The sequence below is a fragment of the Pectinophora gossypiella genome, chromosome 10, assembly GCF_024362695.1.
Source record: "Pectinophora gossypiella chromosome 10, ilPecGoss1.1, whole genome shotgun sequence".
Taxonomy (NCBI): domain Eukaryota; kingdom Metazoa; phylum Arthropoda; class Insecta; order Lepidoptera; family Gelechiidae; genus Pectinophora; species Pectinophora gossypiella.
The window spans coordinates 11,013,308-11,033,229 of record NC_065413.1 but is presented as its reverse complement, the minus strand read 5'-3'; the positions used below and the strand labels follow the sequence as shown (position 1 = coordinate 11,033,229).

General features: G+C 39.7%; 1 protein-coding gene across 1 annotated transcript; it reads right to left on the bottom strand.

Moving 5' to 3' along the window:
- Positions 1–548: 548 nt before the first annotated feature.
- Positions 549–2,742, bottom strand: LOC126370062 (uncharacterized). Its single transcript, XM_050014709.1, has 3 exons — positions 1,937–2,742; positions 1,604–1,679; positions 549–1,510 (listed from the first exon to the last, which is right to left on the bottom strand). Exons 1-3 carry the CDS (start codon positions 2,582–2,584, stop codon positions 570–572), a joined length of 1,665 nt encoding a protein of 554 aa, XP_049870666.1. The 5' UTR covers positions 2,585–2,742; the 3' UTR covers positions 549–569.
- Positions 2,743–19,922: the final 17,180 nt, after the last annotated feature.

Genomic DNA, 19,922 nt, shown 5'->3' with positions numbered 1-19,922 from the left:
ATGTTAAATAACTGCAATCTTCCTGTCCTTTATATAGGCAGTAATTAGCGACGTTACCGCTTTCAACCCTTCCCTAATATTCCTTAATTAGGTGTCTCAGTAAACACCAGTAAAAGGTAGTCATAATGGTTGTTTGTTAACGATCCCTTATTTTGACATTATTTTCTCGGAAATAGGTCATTAGGAGAAATCACCTGATGAAGTATCTATTGAAGTAGTCAACATGACAACATCGATAGTTTATTTAACTAGGCGAAGATTGCTCATAATAATTGTAATTAGGATTATAGATCAGATTTATATGGCCTGAATCGTCTTTAGATTCAATAATATTGTAAATTACAGCTTCGATATTTTTTATAAAAATGTATTGCATTGTTATAAATAATAAGGGTCATTGTGTTATTTCAAAACATTGTTTATTTTTACTTTATTTTTTTTTTTTTTTTTTTATATAAAATAATAAGTAAAAAAAATTACAAAGAATATTTGGAGAAACAAAATATTGATAGTTTTTACTTATCACATGATTAAAATATTAAAAGTAAGTCGTTTTAAAAAATAATAATTTATAAAGTGATGTATGATGAATATTTGCTAGTGGCACTTGATGTTTGCTGGTTAGATGCTTCAGAAGATGCTAAATATGAAAAGTATGGATCTTGTGTCAGTGGTAAATTCGTTGTCCTGGTGTGAATGTTGCTATCATCATAAGTTGGAGCGGCGATAGTTGGTAAAGTAGTTGTACTGAAACCATAAGCATCAGTTGTCGGAGGATGCATCACCATCCCGCTAGGTAACGGATTGTAATATGGCGTACTGGATGCGTACCTAGTTACATCATCGGGCAGTTTTAAGTTCACTCCGTTAGGAACGTAGCTATCTGTCGGTATCGTAGCTAGAGTATTCGAATTTGACTGCAGTGATTCATCGTTGGTGTACCGATAAACTTCAGACATGGGTGAGTAAGCTGGACGACTAGAGCTTGCAGTATAATACGATGAATAAGACAGGTTGGGTGTGTACGAAGGCAGCTCGATAGTACTCTGAGGTCCTTTGATAACCGACTTTAATGTGTTAATAGATGTGTACTCTGGAGGCCTTGAAAGAGCATCGTTAGATGTGACATAGATCTTGTGGGCCGCGTGGCCATCTGATAAAAGTCGTCGGTGACGATCGTGTCCTCCACAACTTCTTCCGTGACTCATCTTATGGTCTTGACTAGGTGATAATTCTTTAGAATTTGTTGATGGACTATTGTCATCTACTGATGACGATGGCTTATTGTGCTTGTTATCTTTCTTGTATTTCATTCGACGATTTTGAAACCATATCTTGATTTGCCGTTCCGATAGCTGTAAGTAGTTTGCAAGTTCAATCCGTCTTGGTCGACAGAGGTATCTGTTTTGATGAAATTCATTTTCTAACTCTACTAGTTGAGAACTTGTGTAGGCTGTTCTTGCTCTCTTTGTGAAGCCTTTTTGATAGGAGGATGACTCGGAAGACATTTCTGTAAAATAATAAGATACTAATGAATAAAATGGAATATTATAAGAAAGGAATTAGGATTTACATTGATCACAAAATAAAAGTAGAAACTTACCGCTGCTAGGTAAAGAAGAAGCAGTTCTTAGAACAGGGTTGCTAGATATAATAGCTTTGTTACTCCATACAGGGTTCTGAAACACCAACATAAAATAAAATTTTATTAAGAAAATAACCAACCACGTCTGACTTTGACAATATTTCTTGATAGAATAAAGTAAGCCGAGTCGATTCTTAATTGCTGCCCAACAACCATATTAATTTCTAATTAGAGATCCGGTTGGTCTGCGGTGAGCAACGTCGTCACTAAATACTTTAGGTTTTGTTGTTGAAGTTGAAATAACCGCTTATTCTTGATTTGGAGAATTTTGAAATATTTCAAAACACATACCTGGTTGGGAAAATTTGATTCATGTAAGTCGACTAAGTCTCGTCCTGGATCTTTTACACCATCTCCGCTCAGACTGCTTCTTTGATGACACTGCACCGATTCGCTAATTGCATAACTTCTGTTGTAAACTTGATTGGCAACTTGTGCATTTGCAAACAGGTTTTCATTTTTGTCCATGCACTCGTCCGAAATCACTTCCTCAGTACCGGATCCGTAATTATTATTGGGACTGTTACTTATTGTTTCATAGTTCGGAATTTGGTAATCGTATCTCGGTTCCAGTTCTTCTTGTGTAGTTGATGGGTTATATGACTGCGGTAATCCAAGGATATCTTGAATGCTAAATCCAGTTGAATCTCTAGAATTATAGTCTTGTACGAATGCTTGAGGTATCGTCGCTAGATTTTCTGGTTTATATTCTGAGAACGCATTATCTGAAGGATTGTAATTTACACCTTCCGAAAGTATATCAGCCACTCCGTGTGACGTTATTGCACTGACTTTGCAGACTCCTTTATGAGAAGAATCTATGCCATGATTTGTATTATATTTGTGTATACCAGTTGTGGAGAATCCAGACGAGGTTGTGTCTCTTGAATCTTCTTCATCAGAATGTATACTTGGGGGCGAGGGGGTTGCTGATGACATTACGATTACAAACACATAAACACAAATAGCACTTTGAATTTCGTATTTACATATTTTATAAAAAATAAACAAATAGGCCAGTCGACCGACCTGATACAGCCTTGTTTACTAAATGCTTTTTCCTCGCCTGTGTGTCGTTCATTTTGTAATGACTTCGATGTCTGTGTGCTGGTTTCGACAAGGTTCTTCGTTTGTGTGCACCGATAAGACGGACATACCGGGTCGTCGATAGTGGACAGCAGATAAAACTTTAAAATCGGTTTCGGTAGCTACGTATACAATGTCGGTTGCTACCTTATTGTGAGTATTTTTTTAATCTTGGGTTTATCATTGTTAAATCACATGTCGAACCGGAGTAATAGTTATCTGCAAAAATTCTAAGTAAAATAAATTATTCCAATTGGAAACTTTAGATATTAGTTTTTTTTTATATGAAAATAATTTTACTTGATGATGCACTTCTGACTACCCCAATTGGGATATAGTCGTGAGCTTGTGCTTTAATTGATATCTTAAATAAATTAGTCTGTTTTAATTTCGACACTTATTACAGATCCAATCGAGCAGATGTTTTGCCATAGTGAGTCTGACTTAACATACGTATTTGCATTTTGTATAACAATAAATCCCGGATGTGTGAAAAATTATATCGTTTAATCTAATTATTAATAATCGGGTCATATAAAATGGAAAATTCCTTTTAGATTTTTGTGTTCAAGGTATAACAATTAGCCTACTTGGCTTATCATATAGCCAAACTTGATTTGTTTGACGTTCACTTTCGGGTATTTCGGTAGGCAGGTATGTGAGAATGCGGCGATAAATAAAACCACAACCTATTGTGCTGACGTCATACCATATCTAGTTTTCTATTGTATTGTACTAGAACATTTTATGTATATTATTCTTGTTAAATAGTGTTTTGGGATAATAAATTGAATTATTAGTAATAGTAGTTTTGATAGAAATTGAATCTTCACTTGTCTTGTAGGTAGTGATTATAATTATCATTTTTTAACTCTCTTGTGATTATTTTTAGATATTTTACTTATTAAACACATACGAAGCCAAATATGGCTCTGCAATTTATTTTTATAAATAATAACTAAGTATGTATTTTTTTTAAATAATAAATAACTAAACACATTTTCGCAAAAAAAATATATTTTTTATTTACAATCTTCATAATTCATGCAATAAGGGGTTAATAATACCTCTGGTAACTGTGGGTAACTGCAAAACACCTTAACCTCCTTGGTCTCGGGTTCGGTTCCCAGTCTTCGTATACCTACTTCAATATTATAATTATACTTAATATTTTTTTCTGGTTGATATAAGCCATATGTTTAGATTCGTTGATATTATGCGTGCGTAAATCGTCTGAAACAGACGTATAAGGCCAATGTATGTATGTAATATCAGTCTCAGGTTATTTGCAATTTACAGATTGCCAATTACACATTTCTTTTAACAACCTAATGTATCATCTGTTAATCTAATTAGTAACTTATTTACGAAATAGATTATAATGGCCTTGACAATTACCATAACGTGCTAAGCAATATATTGGACATGCTAAGCGACATATCAGAAACGCATTGAAGACGTGAATTTTAGGACCAGCACGTGCTAATGGTCTTGCATCATTTGGCTATGATGGTCCTTTTAATTAGGTAGATACCTACCTACCCTTACCTTGATATATACATACAAATGAGCTAAGGGTAAGGAGAGAGCTGGCACTAGCTTCCTATATTTTTAAGATCATCATCATCATCATCAGCCCATTAACGTCCCCACTGCTGGGGCACGGGCCTTCCCTGTGAATGGATAGGGAGATCGGGCCTTAAACCATCATGCGGGCCCAGTGCGGATTGATGGTTATTAACGTTTGCTAATGCAGCCGGGACCAACGGCTTAACGTGCCTTCCGAAGCACGGAGGAGCTCGAGATGAAAACTTTTTTTTTTATGGTCACCCATCCTATGATCGGCCTTTGCGAAAGTTGCTTAACTTCAACAATCGCAGACCGAGCGCATTTACCGCTGCGCCACCGAGCTCCTCCATTTTTAAGATAATCAGAGGTGAAATTATGAACGCGGATATATTACGGCGTGTTGGCCTATATGTCGGGTATGACGGGTACGTGCGACGCCGCCGCTGGCCGCCACTGCTGGCCGTGCCCCGCGGCCGGTCCAACCTCCTCAACAAGGCTCCATTAACGCGAGCACTCTGCCCTATTTGTCTGTGATCTGAGTGAGTTCACAAAATTAACACTACTGATTATTTGTTATGAGGTTTTTTGAGGAGCTTGGTGGCGCAGCGGTAAACGCGCTCGGTCTGCGATTGTTGAAGTTAAGCAACTTTCGCAAATGCCGGTCATAGGATGGGTGACCACAAAATCAATTCGCACGGGCCCGCGTGATGGTTTAAAGCGCGATTTCCCTATCCATCCATAGGGGAGGGCCGTGCCCCAGCAGTGGGGACGTTAATGGGCTGATGATGAGGTTTTTTGACTTACTTCATTAATAAGGTTATTTTTTTATGTTATATACCTACTTAATAATAGTTTGTTTTTGACACCTGTATCATCTCACTATTTTTAGATCATCATTATCAATTTAAGAGCCACGCTTTTGTCGGTGTAGCATTTTCCATTCCAGACACCTGTATAGCGCATTAGTATTTTACTGTAATGCTGTATTGTGTGTGGTAGTAGTAAATAAATAAAAGAGCCTTTATTACCACAAAATGGCCTCGGTGGTTTAGTGGAAGGGCGTTGGGCTCACGATCCAGAGGTGCCGGGTCGCTTCGTAATCCCTAGTTTGGTTAGGACATTACAGGCTGTCCACCCGATTGTCCGAAAGCGAGGATGATCCGGAGGGCAGGTTAAGCAGTCGGTCCCGAATACTATTTACTTAAGTAAGTATATAGTCTATGGAGTAATAAAAAGGGAGGCGATTACTCCACCGACAAGAGACAGCTCTTAAATAAAGAGAGAGGTATGTAGTCGTTACATGAGCCATATCAGGGGATATTAACGCCTCAATTGTAACCCTGCATTACGATTCATATTATACTTTTAATATTATCTGTCTATTAGTCTATCTGTCTATCTGTGCCGTAGCTACGAAATATTTTCCTAAAACCACTTCTAAAATATTGCCGTACTCGTATAACGTATTAAGCGTGTTTTCCGAAGCTCAGAATAACTTCAAATATTTTTTTATTTTTTTTCTGTAGCCTAGTTAGTGTCCCACTGCTGGGCAAAGGCCTCCCCCTTCTTTCTCCAACCCTCCCTGTCTTGGGCATCGCTCTGCCAAGTGTGCCGGAAGGCGTCCAGCTCGTCCCTTCACCGTCGTCGTGATCTGCCTCGTCGTCGACGACCCTGTGGGGACCAATCCGATGTAATTTTGGCCCACTTTTCCGGGTGCATACGGCAGACATGTCCCACCCATTCCCACTTTAGTTTAGCAGATTTTTCTCCAACATCTGCTATTTGAGTTCTGAAGCGCAGTGTCATGTTTCTAACGCGATCGATCAGTTTAACACCTAACATACTGCGCTCCATAGCTCGCTGGCAAACCTTGAGTTTGGACTTTTGATGTTTGGTCAAGGACCATGTTTGCGCACCATAGGTGAGGATGGGCAATATGCACATGTCAATGAGTTTAAATATATGTTTAAATATACTTTAAATATATTTAAGGTATAGGTAATCTTAAGTTCTTTAAATCTATTCCTGTTAACTGATCATAAATGATGTATCTATAATGATTTGTTTACTTCATTCATTATGTTTTTCTGGGAATCTGGATATTTTTTACCTGGATAATCTTTAATGTAAGTATACAAATATCAGCTCATATTTATGTACACTTGTTTTTGTTATGAAGTGTGTTGTTGTTATGAGTGTATAATACAGGGTGTTAGTGACATCGTAACGAATACTGAGGGGATGATTCAGACCATGATTCTGAGTGAATATCAAGCGGAATTTTCCGTCGCAAATTTGTTTTTTTTTAATTATTTCTAATTCTATATACTTTTGCGATGATGACATACAGATAGCCATACAAGTAGGTTTGGGTGTTAGTGCCAATGTAACGAATACTGAGGGGGATGGTTCAGACCATGATTCTGAGTTGATATCGAGTGAAATTCATGAAAAAAAATTGTGTTTTATTTAATTATTCTCTGTTCCATTCTTTTGCGATGGAAAATTCCACTTGATATCGACTCAGAATCATGGTCTGAATAAACCCTCAAAGTTTTAATTACGATGTCACTAACACCCTGTATACGGCGATACGGGTCACCACCTATCACGTTGGTCTAACAGAAAGCTTGGTGAGGTGTGGGTACGTAGTTCTCATACATACATAAACTCACGCCTATTTCCCACCTTGGTAAACAGAGACAATGGAATTCCATTTGCTTCGATCCTGACACGCTTCTCTTGCTTCCTCTACATTCATCTATCTCTGATTCATCCCTTAAAGTTTTCGCTACGATGATGTCACTAGCACTCTGTATATATTATTATTACGTAAATGTATTATTAGGTACATTTATATGTATATTTTACTTATTATACTTGCTTATGTATATTAAAATTTATTTTAGCTTGTTTAGTATTGCATCTATCATTACTCTCAGGTCACTTACACAATTACGGACCATTTTATATATTTCTGTACCCCTAGATAAGCGTCTTTACCTGTGTACCTAATTATTTCTTTGTGTTACAATAAAGTATAGGTATTTGTATTTCCAAAATGTGGTTGACTGCATATTGGCAACATTAGAAATAATATTCGGCAAGGATCCGTTCAAATATCGTTGAGAAGTCAGCTGCTACTGGGGGAAGTCCATTGTCCCCGTGATGGATGGGTTCTGGCCGTGAGACTCCGCGCTTGTGCCGGCTTATGACGGTGTACTGTGGTTTAGGGCGCCTTAAAATTAGTCGCGTTACCACGGCGTTACTGCAGTAGTCGCGCGACAGTCGCGACTCACGAAACAGACAAATTGACAATTTGAAGAATCCGAATGTCATGACTTTGCGAATTCTTCTATTGACGTCCACAGAATTTTTAAAATTAACAAAATAAAAACGTTTTCAGCTGTTCTGTAATAGTGAATTCCAAGAACAATTCCATATCTGAATTCTGATCTACTTTACGTGTGCATTTTGTCTTCATTGCCACATGTTTTCGGAGATTTTGTGTGCGCAATTGCCAAGTTAAGGTACGTTATGGACTTATTAATTAATTAGCCTGTAATTGCACTTATACTTCATCATCATCATCATCAGCCCATTAACATCCCCACTGCTGGGGCACGGGCCTTCCCTATGGATGGATAGGGAGAACGGGCCTTACACCATCACGCTGGCCCAGTGCGGATTGATGGTTATTAACGACTGCTAATGCAGCCGGGACCAACGGCTTAACGTGCCTTCTGAAGCATGAAGGGGCTCGAGATGATTTTTTTTATGGTCACCCATCCTATGGCCGGCCATTGCGAAAGTTGCTTAACTTCGACAATCGCAGAACGAGCGCGTTTACCGCTGCGCCGCCGAGCTCCTAAATACGAGCACTTATACTTACTAGAATAATGAATAGGTCATTACGAGACAAAGTCTGGGTTCATAATCATCCTTTTAACCAGACCTAATGACAGTCAATCATGATTAAGGATTCTTATGTTAATTAGGGAGATTTTTTGTATAGGTATTAAGTACGTAAGTGTTTTGTATATCCTTTACACAAAGGTTGCCTGCAAGAGAGTCCTACTGAGAAATAAGGCCGTCTATTGTACTTTTTGTTTTTGTTTTTGTGTCTTATATTTCTTGTGTGCGCAATAAAGTAGATAGTTGTTATGTTATTTTTACACCCCAAGAGCTGAGAGTGGGAAAATTAACATAACACAACAAAACTTTATTGCACAAACGGGAACATACAACACAAAAGAGAAAAAGAATGAGTACAATAGGCGGCCTTATTGCTAAGTAGCAATCTCTTCCAGGCAACCTTTAAGTATTGACTAGATGTGTCTCCGCCAAATATTCCCATGCTCCAGAACCTAGCAGTGGCAACTAAACCCATATTATACCTTGGTTAGTCTTTTGTGATTTTTGCAACCGTTATGCCAATAAATTTTACTGCCTTTGGACAAAAGAGGTCTACAGTGGACCAAGACCCCAGCTCATAACGTCAAAGCGATGATATATGACGATTTATTCAAAGGGGACCCTTTTTTGTTCTCTCAGTAATGGTTTTACTTTAATCGGCATAGGTGAGAGAGATGTACAGGAAGATGGGTGAGTGGGAAAGGGACGGAAGAAAGTATCACTTCGCGCCAAACACAAAGTGATTCAGACATTGAGCTGGCGTTTGGTTACTGTCAACAGTTTGTTCTGAGCTCTCTCATGGTGATGTTTCGTGTTTGTGGATTACAAAGTTTTTAATACTTTATTTTTATATTGTCAAAACTGATTATTCTTTAAAATCATGTGTGCTGGAATGAAAGGACTACGATGAGAAGAAATTTCAAACATCGCGCAATATGTTCCCTACTTGGCGAAGATATGCGAATCGGAAATGAACAACTAAGTCTAATTCATCACAGGTATTTACCTTGTATTCTCATTGAAAAAAAAACCACGAAATTTTGTTTTATATATTGAAACAGTGCCATCTTTACCAAACTCCGGGAACCATTTCATGTTGGAGGCATTTAGGAAATGTATGGGAACGTAGTAGGCTTTGATGGAGAATTGTTACCTTGATTTTCCTACAGATGGCGCTGGTGTCGTGTGCTTGGCTTAAAATGTAAGGCTAAATAGGCTAGGATACTAGACTAAAGATAGAATGATTCTATTCAGCCTTTCATTTTATCTTATTAAGTAAATTGGACATTTTGTCATTTTGCTATTTGGACCTTCTACATCTAAAAGACTTCCTTTATCAGGCATAATGTTTTAGGTGGTATAAATAGCGAACTTTATGACAAATAAAGCGAACTTACATCACTTTATTTGTCATAACAGGGGAAAGTACAATTTTATTTAAAGCATTTAAGAATAAAGCGGAGAAAAGCGGCCACTAATATATATATATTAGTACACGGCGGTACCTATAACTAAAAGCGATCTCTCTTGATCGATACTTTAATGAGGGACGAAAAATTCCACTTGATATCAACTCAGAATCATGGCCTGATTCATCCCTCAAGGTTTTAGTTACGATGTCACTAACACGCTGTATAATTAGTCACTGTATACAGCGAATCGTAGTTCTGCCTTTTTCCGGTACGGGTTTTAGCTACGTTCATGTATGTGAAGATCGCATGTGAAATTCCATTCGGAATCTAGCAACAACATAAGGATAACGGCCATCCGGGGTTGACAAAGTCTCTTTGCGGTAACAAAGCGTACGCTTCCTTATTGCGGGACATGCATTTGACGAAACTAAATTCACTTCTTACTGCTATGGCTACCTACTTTTGTGTCCCATAGGACCTACTGCGGAGTTACCATCTCAACGTTAAAACAAAAGTTTGTGGCAAAAGTATGGATATTTTTTATAATATGTCTTTTGGCCTTTACATATCAATAAAACATAACGTAAATGGCCTATATAATTTTTAAATTTACGCGGTATTCCTACCCCTACATTTGCCCACTTTAAACTCGCTAAGAACCTGTTATTATATATTATTTTGCAAATAATATTGAAAGCTCCCCAAGCAAAATATTACTATTTAATAAAAAAATATATATTGTATTTACTTCCAGTCTTCTTCTATCGTGTGACTTCAGGACCCCGATACCGACCCCGCCGGCGTGGTCGACGATTTCCCTCAATCAGCACTTATCGCTATCGACCCACTTTTTCCTCTCAGATGACGCCTTGAGCCGAGATTCGCGCCCAACTGGGCACCCTCAGGCCCGTTGTCTTAAACGTTGTACCGGGTGAGAGCCTTCAGCGCTCCCCATTTGTCCGGCCAAGTAGCTGTAACCATCTGCGGCAAATCTACAATAAGTCACGTCAAAAAAAATCGTGTGGGTTGTGAGGTGGTTTACCAACCTTATCAACCCTGGTGTCAGGGTTATTATTGAGCCGCCAAAGGCCCCTAACATGACTCACGTAACGACTACGTACTTATATCAGTAAGTAGGAACCGGGACCAACGGCATTCAGTAGACATATTGGATAAAGTTACGCTTTTACTAAATGCTCTCATCATCGCGGCATATCGACGACGTCGCCGCGGCATATTGACGACGTCGCCGCAGCATGTTGACGACGTCGCCGCGGCATATTGACCATGTCGACGATGTCGCCGCAGCACGTTGACGACGTCGCCGCGGCATATTGACCATGTCGACGACGTCGCCGCGGCATATTAACGACGTCGCCGCGGCATATTGACGCCGTCGCCGTGGCATGTCGACGACGTCGCCGCGGCATATTAACGCCGTCACCTCGTTGTCTCATGTCGGCGACGTTGTTGCCCCGTGTGGACGACGTCATCGACACCATTGTCCTAAACAACCTCTTATTATACTTATAGATAAGCACTATGTTAGGTTGGTCAATTATCGATAACGAAATTGATGATGATACAGAACTCACGACTATATCCCAATTGGGGTAGATAGAGGTATATCCATCGCAAGATGAACTAAATACCCACACCCCACCGAGCTTTCTGTTAGGCCAACGTGATAGGTGGTGAGCCGTATCGTTGCGCCACCTGTGTTAGTGAAAACTGTACTTAATAAAGATGGTAATCAGAATCTTATATCCTTTACCCTTCTTTATCCTTTCTTCTGACGATGATGACATAATTCCGGCAGGTCTGTAACGCATTCCAGGAAGGTGACAAGTTGGTCCAATCGCCAGGCTAGTAACTCAGACCATAGCGATAATGGTTTGCATGCAACAGTCTGCAACCAAGTATTTTTAAGTTACCTAACTTCGACAGCTCAGAAAGCTCGGTGAGGTGTATGTACCTATGATTACCAATTGGGATATATAGTTGTGAGTTTATGTTATGTTGTTTATGTAACTTTGGCTAGCAACTGAACAGTTTATGTAGCAAACTGTATTGCGACAGTTCACAACGTAATTTTGCATAACTATAAATAACTAAAGAAATTTGCAAGTGTTGCTGGTAGACGGTAGACCGCGGCTTCTAAATTAATTTTGCTGCAAATTTACAGGCAGAGCTAAGTTGTTCCTCTGTACAACTAGTTCCGTGCCAGAATCTGCAGTGGAACTTGTGAATGTGCGAAACTTTCCTCTCCGAGCTCAGATTCGAGATAGGCGCGGTGTAAGTCACGCGATGTAAGCCATTTACCGCTTTGCGATCTTACAGTATCAATTTAGTAGATTATTATGCGTCCCCGTTGCCGTTGCGTTGTTGTTGTGATGTTGTAGTTGGTAGCGCTTGCCTCTCACTTTGAGGTCGCAGGTTCGAACCTAGCAGGCCTAAACCAATGATTGTCGAATTTGTTTTCAAATTCATGTTTGGATCATAAATGATTATCACGTGCTCATCGGTGAACGAAAACATCGTTAGGAAAGCCACATTTCCGAGAAATGCATTTTCGGAGGTATGTGACCTAACTTGTATTGGGATGGTTTTCCTTTCGCGGGTTGGAAGGTCAGACAGACAGTCGCTTCTGTAGAAAACCGGGCCTGTGAAATCAGGTCAGGTAAGTGGACCCTGTAAAAAACGGGATAATAAATACTGTGACCATCTATTTTGCAAGTTGGTCAACCTTTTTCCTATAGCAGGATAGACTTACCAATCAATATTATCCATCGCTTGCAGCTAAAAACAGCTTAGTAACGCAATTAATCAAGACTAAGTAAATAAAAATAATATTTAGGTATTTCATTTAAGTATTCACATTTATTAATGTAAAAAATTAATTATTTATTAATTTAAAAATATAAACGCAGTTTTTATTTATCAGTATTTATTAATGTGTACCTACTTTTTTTGGGTACACACATTTAAATGATTAGCAATGCCATCTGAGATATATCTAAGGCGGATCTTTAGGTCGTGAATCGCTCGACGCTTATAAATTCCATGTAAATACCATAAGTCTGCCAAGACGAAGGCGTAATGGCGTCTTTCTCTTAAACACTATTACTGTATATATTATACTGCTCACTTTAAGTTACTAACACTAGGAAATGAATGCTAGATGCTAGTAATTTCTAGTCTAGACATCTGGATTGAGAAATAAATTAAAAATATAGCAGTATTTATTGTAGAAACTAGTACATAAATCAATACATTTTTTATACTAGGTATTCTATCTACATCTCCGCATGTCAATCTCGAATACCCGTCTGCCACTGTTGTATACATTTTTATCTGTAACAAAAAATATCATTAATTTTTATTTAATTATTAATTTATTTATTAGTTTTTATTATTTATAAAAAAGTCTAAATTACGCACACAAAAAAATACTGAAAGCGCCTAAGTTCAGTTTTGCTGACATTCTAAAACTTAAGGGTACCAGGACATCATATTCAAGCAGTACTGAACTACGTAGTACTACAGCGTTTAGCCTTAGTGAAAACTTTAGGAGGTTAAAGTGGATTTTAATTATATCGCCCACCTAAGTCGAGTCCGCAAGTTACCCCACATGTGACATCTGGGCTCCTAGTGGTTCCTAGTGACTACCTTAGGATCAAGACTAGATTAGACCACATAGTTTGGGAGTTTAGATTGAAATATAGTTGAACGTTAATTTAGTAGACGATAGAGTGAGTTGCATAATGACCATTATTCATTTATATTTAGGCACTTTGAAAATAATCTACTTAGGACAGTTTGTAGCAGGCGAATCACACAATACGTTTTGAATAATTGTTATCTTTCTAGTTGTAAGACCAAACGACAATGTTTATATTATTATGCCTGGAAATGTAGGTCTTACGGCGTCAAAGATATCATGTTGGTTAATAATTACTTAAATATAATCATTTATGCCTGTATCATCAATAGGGTCCCTACTCTGAATCATTAGTATCGATTGTCGGATACGACTCATGAATAACTAGACTACCTAATATACAAAATACAGTAACACAATTTAACAGCACCCCTATCTGGAAACTTTCATATCAGGTACAGAATTCAAATTCCGGGCGTCGCGACGCTAGTTTTATAAGAGTGGAAAGAAGGCTTTATATTAAAAACGTTTCGTGGACAGATGTTGCGAATGTTCGCGCTTCGCCGGCAATGCCAAGCTCGTATCAAGCTTGCGAGGCGTGCTAGGCTAAGCGACCTTCCCTACAGCGCGATCCGACATCACATCGATGTTGACGCCTATACTTTTTTTGACGTAACTTATGTTAGATTTGCAGCAAATGGCATTAACTACTTGGCTCTCACCTGGTACAAAATTTAAGACAGCATGCCTGAGGAAGCCCAGTTAGGCGCGAACCTCGGGTCAGGTCGTGGTCTGAAAGGATATTTGAAAAAAAAAAAAAATTGAAAGAAAGAAAAAGCGATAAAGCGCTCAACGAATCGTCGACCACGCCAGCGGGGTCGGTATTGGGGTTTTGAAGTGTTTATTGTCGGGAATTGATTGGCCGCCTCTATGGCTAAAGTAATCGGTTCGTCGGGATCGTATGAAAAGTATCCGGCGCTTAGCTTTTCAGTATCGCCTTTTACCGGGAATGAGGCTTAGCCAAATCCCCAATGTACCAATGATGTCTAGAACCGGTCGTTACCGATAACCCATCCGGATGAAATGAACACCTTCCGTTACGTTTCGTAAGATTTTCAGTGAGCGGGTTATACGTTACCGATTCTACACTTCAGAACGTTTGCAATTTTGCTAGACATCCTGCAAAATTATTAATTAGGGTTGACAATATATAAGACGTCGTAACAATTCAACATATTGACTATTTTTGATAATATAATTCGTAAATTATTACAAATACCGTGGACTCGTTTTGCCGTTTCGTAAAAGGGATATCTAGGTATTCATCCACTGTATATTTAAATCGTGAATTATTTCGACGTCGCATGAATTTCGATGCATCGCGTCGTGAGGAAGGTCACCACGAGCCGTATGAGGCAACTGCCATCGACTTTTATTGCCATGACGTGTTATTGGTGACACACGAGTGCGGACATCAGTAACCTGCAACTGTTTAAATAAATTGTGCCACTAAAAGGTTCTATGAATACTGATAATAAGTATTAGAAACGACTTCTGTGGTCCAGTGGTTGAGCGTCGGGCTCACGATCCGGAGGTCCTGGGTTCGATTCCCGGTGGGGATATATCACAAAAATTACTTTGTGTTCCCTAGTTTGGTTAGGACATTACAGGCTGATTATCCGAAATTAAGATGATCCGTGCTTTGGAAGGCACGTTAAGCTTTTGGTCCCTGTTATTACTTACTGATGTCAGTCATGCCAGCCATATCAAGGGCCTTTGGCGGCTCAATATTTACCTTGACACCAGGGTTGATCAGGTTGGTACTCCACCTCACAACCCACACGATAGAAGAAGAAGATAAGTAGTTAGGTATTTGAGGCCTATCGTAATTTGTATAATGTGGTTGGGATAGTATATCTCATCTCACGGACTTAGTGTATCATTGTGTTTAATCTTCTTCTATCGTGTGGGTTACAAGGGGAATTACCAACTTCATCAACCCTGTTGTCAGGGTTATTATTGAGCCACCAGAGGCCACTGGCGTGTAACGTGTGACGTGTACCTGATCGTCTAACAAAATTATAATACAGTATATTGTATCTTATATTTTTGTTAACTATCATTATTTTATATCTAATTAGGTACCTTTGGAACCAACTTTTGTAAAATTGACGATATTGTAACCGGATGTGACACCCTCGAGACTGCTTTACAAGCCAAGTCCGAAGTCATCGACTTGCTTCGACGAGGCAAGTTTGAGCTTCGTAAGTGGGCAAGCAATTCACCAAAACTTTTAGCAGATTTACCGCCAGAGCACTGCTTAACCGCTCCTGTCACTCTCGACATAAAGGAGAACCCCACGCTTAAGGTTCTAGGCCTTAAATGTTCGTGACTGTTTCTTCTTCGCGGTAACCCCGCAAGTCCAGAAATGTACGAAGCGTAACATTCTCAGTGAACTTGCTCGCATTTACGACCCTTTGGGTTTTCTTTCGCCACTGACAATCATTGCAAAAATTCTCGTACAACGTCTCTGGATTCTTGGTGTAGGGTGGGATGAAGAACCTCCTGAAGATATTGTTAACTTCTGGTATCGTTACCTTGACGAGCTACCTCTTTTGCGATCGTTACAGATCCCTCGATGCGTCACAGTAAAACGAATACAATCATGTGAAATCCATGGCTTTTCCGACAGTTCTGAAACCGGTTACGGAGCGGTTATCTATTTACGTACTATCGACGCTGATGAAAACATTCAAGTCTTCTTTGTGTGCTCGAAGGGTCGTGTGGCTCCTACCAAGTCAACGTCATTACCTCGTCTTGAGTTGTGTGCTGCTGTCCTTCTCGCCGACCTGCTAAAATTAGTAAAGGATTTATACTTACCTGTATTTCCGTGTACCGGTGTGTATGCGTGGTCGGATTCTACCGTTGTGCTTGCGTGGCTTCGATCTCATCCTTCTCGTTGGAAGACTTTCGTTGCGAACCGCGTAAGTCACATTCTCGATGTCGTTCCCGGTGTTCGATGGAGTCACGTGACTTCTGAGGATAATCCAGCGGATGTAGTTTCCCGCGGTCAACTTCCGTCAGCTCTTGCCGATAATTCGCTATGGTGGGCGGGTCCGTCGTGGCTCTCTCAACTTTCTTCTCATTGGCCCTCTCGTTCTGACGAGGTTCCCGACGAAACCGCTCGCGATTGTGAAGAGCGAGCTCCCCGTGCCCTCTTCACACACGATGATTCTTCCGTCTCTTTCATAGACACTTTACTCGACCGCTATTCATCAATTCGTAAAGTTCAACGTATTATTTGCGTGTGGACCAAGTTCATTGAATTTCTTCGTAATAAACGTACACGCTGTTCTGATCTCATTCCTAATCGTACAGAACTTCACAATGCGCTTATGATTGTCGTAAGACACGTTCAATCAATTCATTTCGCTACTGAAATTCGTCAAATTCAGACTAACAGTCTTTTATCTAAACAAATGCGAAAACTGAATCCATTTTTGGACGCCCTCGGAGTTCTTAGGGTGGGCGGGAGACTAGCCCGCTCGGGACTTGAGTTTGAACATAAACACCCCGCTCTACTTCCTCGCCACGCTAGATTCACTCATCTTATTATCGATTCGTTTCATCGTGAGCATTGTCATCCCGGTGTTAACACGATGCAATATCTTTTGACACAACAATTCTGGATTCTCCACCCTAAACGTGCCATTCGTCATTGTTTGTCAAAGTGTTTGCCATGCTACAAGACGAAACCTACTCCTCTCGAACCGTACATGAGCGATCTTCCTGCTACTCGCGTCAATCAAGTTAAACCGTTTTCTATCGTTGGTACTGACTACGGCGGTCCCTTTCGCATAAAACTTGGAAAGCATCGCGGTGCAAAAATTGGCAAAGCTTATCTGTGTCTGTTCGTGTGCTTCAGCACTAAAGCGTTGCACCTTGAAGTTGTTTCCGACCTCTCGACTGACGCATTTCTTGCCGCGTTACGAAGATTCGTTGGCCGTCGTGGAAGGGTTAATATTATACATTCCGATTGCGGGACCAATTACGTCGGCGCGAGTAATCAACTCAATTCACTCATGAACTCAGCCGCTCAGAGTGAGAACATCGAATTCCGATTCAATCCGCCTTCGAGTCCTCACTTTGGGGGAGTTTGGGAAATACAAATAAAAGCTGTTAAAACGCATCTTTATCGTATCGTTGGTGATCAGGCTCTAACGTTCGAAGAGTTATCTACCCTCTTTGTTCAAATCGAGTCTATGCTTAACTCGCGTCCGCTTTGTCCGTTGAGCTCTGACCCCAACGATTTAAACGTTCTGACACCCGGTCATTTCTTGACCTTAGAACCGTTAACGTCGGTTCCCGATGAAGATTTTACTTCTTTAAACATTAACCGATTAGGCCGCTGGCAATTAATTCAGCGTTTCCAACAAGATTTTTGGAATCGATGGAAGACTGAATATCTCCAAACTTTAACACAACGCGCTAAGTGGACTAAACATTCGAAACCGTTAGATGTGGGAACAGTCGTTATTCTTAAAACAGAGGATGCTATGCCATTGCATTGGCCTCTAGCACGCGTTCTAAAACTACACACTAGTGCGGACGGCTTGATTCGTATCGCTACTGTGCGTACTGCGAATGGCTCTCTCTTAACGAGACCATTAGCTAAACTTTGTCCATTACCTAACCAAACCGAATAAGTAGTTCGTAATTAATTCGTTAGTTTACACGTTTTTTGCTTATCATTATTCGTAAGTAGTTTTAGTTCATATGGTTTCATTAACTGTTTCAACTGCCTTCAGTGGCTTAGTTTTCTAAGATAGAAAATCCACTATGTATTTTGGTGGGCGGGATGTTTCGTATTCGCATTCCTTATTCGAATTTTAAATTTTCCCGCTATTCTAGTAAGTAGGTTTTCATACGCAGCAATCTGGACCACTGATTTATTGTTGGAATGTCACCCAATCGCAGAGTGTCTGGTATGCGACACTCATACGCTCCGTCCAATCACAAGCCGTGTCTGGCTTGCTACACGGCGGTGACGAAATCGACGTCATAGAGAACGACTGAGGCTTTATGGGTCGAAAGATCTGCTCCGAAGCAAAAATCGAATTTATTTAAAAATCCTTAAATATCTTGACGCCGCGAGTGTTACAAATCATCAATGACTGTTTATATAAAGGTGTGGTGTATTTTCACGTGTAAATAACGTAATTGATTCAATCCTCGACTCCTGCTTGTGAGGCACGTGCCCGCCTGGATCCCGCAGCCGAGCTGATGAACGCAGACGCTGGATCGGAGACGTACATATGCTGATCGGGTAAGTTCCCAATATTTCAGTGATTCCCAGACGCTGCAGCCTCTTTACAAAAACGTAGCTGCCCCCAAATGTGTATCGACCACGTTGCTGCACAACGATTTAGGGCATTTTCTACGTCATAGTTAAAACATTTGCATTTATTGTTCTCATTTATCTAGCTTTTAAATAGCGCTTAAACAATGGCAACACTTAGCAATTACAGTGAGAAAAGTAAAAATTGTCTTATTTTCTGTAGACACGAGTATTAGCTGGAACTAACAGGCGAGACCTCTGCTTTTTGTAATTGTCTCAGTCCAGGCTATTATGGCGACTGTACACTCTCAGCGAGACATCTGAGATGTGTTTAGTGCGAGTGTAAATGGAAGCCTTCGCCTAAATCCTCGCGGCTAGTTCATCGGATAAGAGTTCTCGCCGAGACTTCACGAGAGCACTCGCCCGAGAGTGTACATTCGCCATCATGTGGAAGATACCCGTACATCAGCCGGGGAATTTCATTACGAGCATGTGACTAACGCGTGGACAGCAGGCAACATGATGAAATTATAAGGGTCTCAGTCTGACCCGCGCCCATACGTCACAGTCGGGTTCATACGTCGAACGCAGTGGATCTCACTTTATATAACTTCTACATATAAAATTATTGTCGTTTCCCTGATGAGATCGGCAGAGGCACGGGTAACCAGAAGACAACTTTCAACAAATTTTGATCCGAAGAAAGAAATAATTGAACCTTGTATCATGAAAGGTTCGCTATATAGCTATCGAATGACTATCAAAATAAGGGAAACCTTTTTTATTTTATGTATATTCCGTTAAAGGTTTCCAATTTTAAGTAAAATTATGGGATCTGCTGTAAAGGTCATTATAATGGCCATGTCTTTTATACGTAGGCATATAACTTTTGGATACTAGAATGTTTAACGCATTTACTAAAAAAAAAGAGATACTGAAACAATATATCATTTAGATTTTTTTATTTAAGTACTTACTTACCTATCTACCTGTCTGGTAATAAATGGCTTCAAGCAATAGCTACTACGCTAGTTCAACCATGTGTTTTAGCTTATTTGATTGTCACAGATATTTATTTATGGATAGTCAGTACGCATTGCCCATTGACAGTAACATATTGTCCAATCAATAAAACATATCGGCAAAGCAAACACTGCAGCCAAGTCACAAAAACGTTGATTTGAAAAGCTATTTGCAGTGTTTCATGGTAATTTTATGACGTCGTAAAATTTACCATCCAATTATATACGGGATAATTTATTTTTTATGTCAGTGACAGTAATCTGGCCTGGAGAA